This window comes from Elephantulus edwardii, unplaced genomic scaffold (assembly GCF_000299155.1).
Source record: "Elephantulus edwardii isolate Elephantulus edwardi_28Jun2011 unplaced genomic scaffold, EleEdw1.0 scaffold00012, whole genome shotgun sequence".
NCBI classification, from domain to species: domain Eukaryota; kingdom Metazoa; phylum Chordata; class Mammalia; order Macroscelidea; family Macroscelididae; genus Elephantulus; species Elephantulus edwardii.
The window spans coordinates 5,393,185-5,397,062 of NW_006399762.1; the positions used below are offsets into that span (position 1 = coordinate 5,393,185).

General features: G+C 36.6%; 1 protein-coding gene across 1 annotated transcript in view; it reads left to right on the plus strand.

Annotated features, from left to right (window-relative positions):
• TNIP3 (TNFAIP3 interacting protein 3) overlaps positions 1-3,878 on the plus strand; it is a 188,672-nt gene that overhangs the window by 2,899 nt on the left and 181,895 nt on the right. Inside the window, exon 2 of the mRNA XM_006881132.1 lies at positions 2,153-2,238. Within this exon, the coding sequence (XP_006881194.1) occupies positions 2,153-2,238 (86 nt within the window). The remainder of the gene's footprint in view (positions 1-2,152; positions 2,239-3,878) is intronic.

The following is a 3,878-nucleotide window of genomic DNA, read 5'->3' on the forward strand; positions in this document are numbered from 1 at the left end:
TGAAGAGTAGGATTTTGAAATTCCACCTCACTTACTTTGAGCACGTGGCCAGGAAAGATCAGTCCTTAGAGAAGGACATCAGGCTCGGAAGAGTGGAAGGACAGCACAACAGAGGGAGACTCCAGATGAGATGAATTGATACAGTAACTGGGGCAATGGAAGTTGGTGTATCAGAATTAGTGAGACTGGCTCAGGACAGGGAAGGGTTCAGAGCTGCTTTACATACATACAATCACTATATATTACGAGCAACTCAATGGCACATAACAACAATAACATACTATGAAGGTCTGGAAGCAGGAGTGGCATCCACTTCCTAAATAACAGCCTCTGGAAATGCTATGAACTTTGATGTCAATAGTTGTAGAGGGGCTTCAGGCCTTTCGTTCATCGGGTTGCCATGAGTCGTGCTTGAAGGCAATCAACAACAACAGCCACAGGGTCTTGAATCAGCTATTAATTAACCATGTGAATTGTTCTTTCTACGTTTTTATTTCCTTTATTGTTAAACAAGTCTGTTAGAAGTCTAAAAGTATTTCTAATTTTTCAATTTCTGAAAACCTGTTAAATTCTAAAAAACCTATTAATCCTAGATTTAATGAGTTATAGCAGACCTACTGGAAAGGGTAACATGTTTTAAAGTCATTTTAAGGGTAAAAAACCTCAAACTCATTGCTGTTGAGTAGGAATTGACTCACCACTGGCCCTGCTACAACTTTTCAAAATCTCACAAAATACTGTCTTTCTCATGGGGGGCAGCTAGTGAATTCAAACTGCCCGCCTTTGGATTGGAGGACAACTCCTTTCTCACTAGGCTAATAGAGTGGATAGTAAACCAATAAATCCATTTTAAAATTTTTAAATTTTTAAAAATTTTTACTGTTAGAATGTTTTCTCTAATTTATTCATTAGATTAAGAACTCATCTTCAGAAACTAAAGTCTGGATACTGATCTCATATCACCCTTTGTTAGGTACCACATTACTTGCCAGTGTCTCTAATTGCATGTGCAGAATTCTATAGTATCCCTATAGAGTGTTGTGTGAAGAATCTATGGCTCTTTTCCAATGTGCACCATTAACAGATAGCTGGACTAGTTGGTGGTCTAATCCCTACAACAGTCCTGAAAGCCATTCTTTCATCCGTTAACTGACTACCATGGTGGTAACAGATGACTTTTAAACAGCTGTCACAAGCTGAAAACAAAACAAAACAAAAAAGCTACCCGCCCACATTATGTACAGACAGCTTGCCAATAACTTAAACAAATCCTTCTTGGACCATTTTAACAAACAACTTTTTTCCCCGTTATGTTTTAAACAGAAACTCATAAAACTCAGACAAGCTGGTTTCATGCTTCCCATGGAACTGAACTGCCTTGACTTTCTAATGGGATCACAGCAATTAGTGGTTTCCAGATGCATGTTAAATGTGCTAAGTGCCTGCAGGAATTGGCTTTTAAAACAGACATGACTCTTCAAACGGTTTAAACTCAAGATTCTACTATAAACCTGGAAGACACACTCTGATATTTTTGTATTATTTGACTGATTTGGTGCCTTAGTTGCAATTAATACTATGTAGGGGGGAAAGGGAAATTAAGAAATTCCATTTTTAAGAAATTTTTTCAGTATTTTATCCTATTTTAATTGCTACTTTACCTGTTTCCCTGTCACCCTGAAAATTAGGGAAATAATCCATAAACCTTTTTTGAAAAACAGCTATAATGCATGGAGTTCTTAGTGTTGTTGGACATCTTTTATGAAGAAGCTATTTCTGACTGTGGCCAATTGAACTGCAAACATGTCAGTCTGACAACTTCAACAGCTTATACTTTGTATGTCGGAATGTCAAGCTTTCCTTTATTTGCTCCTGGGTAATTTCTCCCTGTCATGAGACTCATCTTCAAGTGAAAGACTGAGCCTGTGTTTACATCCAGTGTTTTACCTCTGATTGAAACTAGGCAGAAGGCAAAACCACAGTCTGTTTCTTAATAACTGGCAGGGCTGAAAAGAAGACAGGAGAATGAAAACATGGCTTGTGATAAAAAATGCATTTAACAGGTGGTTTCTTCTCTTAACACTGACATAAGCATCTTCCTTGGAGACACAGCTGAGCTTTGTGGCCTTTTTTATTTATTTTTCTCTTTTAGATTCCATGTGGACAGCTCACAAGCAAAAGTGAAAAATATGAAGAGAAATTGGTAATGTTCACCCAGCAGTCTGAAGATTCAGAAAGGTAATGACATTTTATTTAGAGGATGTATACCTCCAATAATAATAATAATAATCTAATTATGGCACTTCTATGGAGAACTTATATGCAGCTATATGATTGCATTTGGCTGGAACCATATAAAGTAGATGAGACAAACATGGTGGCCTATTTGAACACATTTCTTTTCTAATGTGATTACAAGAAGTAGGATTATGACAATTTATGGATTAGTTAAATTAGACTAGCTAAATTTCTCTTGAAAAACTTGGTACTGGGCTGATTTTTCTCTTAATGTTGGCTAAATATTTCCCTAAAAAATCTATTTCAGCAACAAAATGTAGAAGTATTCTTTTGTATTTGCTTGATCCTTACCTTACAAATAAACTGAGCTATTAAATAAGTCACTTATTTAAAAAGAAAACAAAATCAAATACATTGTTCTTCTCATCCTCTCCTCAAATATCATCAATCTTTTAAGGCTTTTCTTAGGCCTCACTCTATTCATTGATAGAGTTATTACTGTGATTTATGTTTTGACAACTTCTATGTGCAAGATACAGTGTTAGATGCTTGCAGAAGATGAGTCTGATAGAGACCTTAATCTCAAATTGCTTGAATTTAGAAGTGAAAAACAGTGCACAAGTCTAAGCACAATGCAAGGCAAAAGCTTTTGTTTCATTCAAGGGGGTCAGACACTGTGGGAAAATTGGAAGAATTAAGTTTACTATTTAAGAGAAGAAAAAGAAACATGCAGTTGTTTAGCCCAAGTCCTGGTAAAAAGAAGACGAAGAAAAGGTTGGGAAAAGGTCGAGGAGTGGGAAAAGGTGTTCAGGCTAAAGGTGGGGAGTGCACAGACGTAGTGGAAAGGAAGCTGGGTGGAAACTGGAAAGCAATTGTTTCGCTTCAGCGTCTGATGTTCTCGTTGTCATTTAGTGAATTCAGAATCACAGAGACCCTAGAGGACAGAATAGAACTGCCCCATGGAGTTTCAGGCTTTAATCTTTATGGAAAGCAGACTGTCGTGTTTTTTCATGAAGCAGCTAGTGGGTTCTAACTGCTGCCATTTTGGTTAGCCACCAAGTGGCACCACCAAGACGTGGAATACCAGTCAGGAAAGTTAGGAGACATCTTGAGTGAGGGCATACACTTCATACAAAAAAGAAAATGCAGATGCTGTGTCCCATTAATAGTCTCATGGGAGATATAAAAGAAAGAGATGAGAAGCTCTGAGACAGGAACATAGAGTGCTGAGTCCCCTTTCTCTCTCTTGAATGAGTTCCTTTCTAAGTGAATCAGGTTCTGCAGAAGTAAAACCTTTTTTTCTTGCAATACTATACTGATATTAAGGTTGTTATGTAGAACTTTTTTTCAAAGTAAAAGGAGTAGAGGAAACCACTTTGATCCTAGCATGAGTAATATCAAAGTAAATACAAAGGATCATAGTCTGTAATAAAATTTTGAAATATATTCTTTTACAAAGAGTTAAATTCATGTTAGGCCTCTGAAGTTATTCTTTTTCAAGATAATCTTATAGTGACAATTCTGTCTTTAAAAAGTGAGGAAAAATGGAGTTGCTTTCATAGTTAAAAAAGCCATTGCTAGATCTATTTTGAAGTACAATATTGTCAGTGACAGGATAATATCTATACGCATACAAGGAA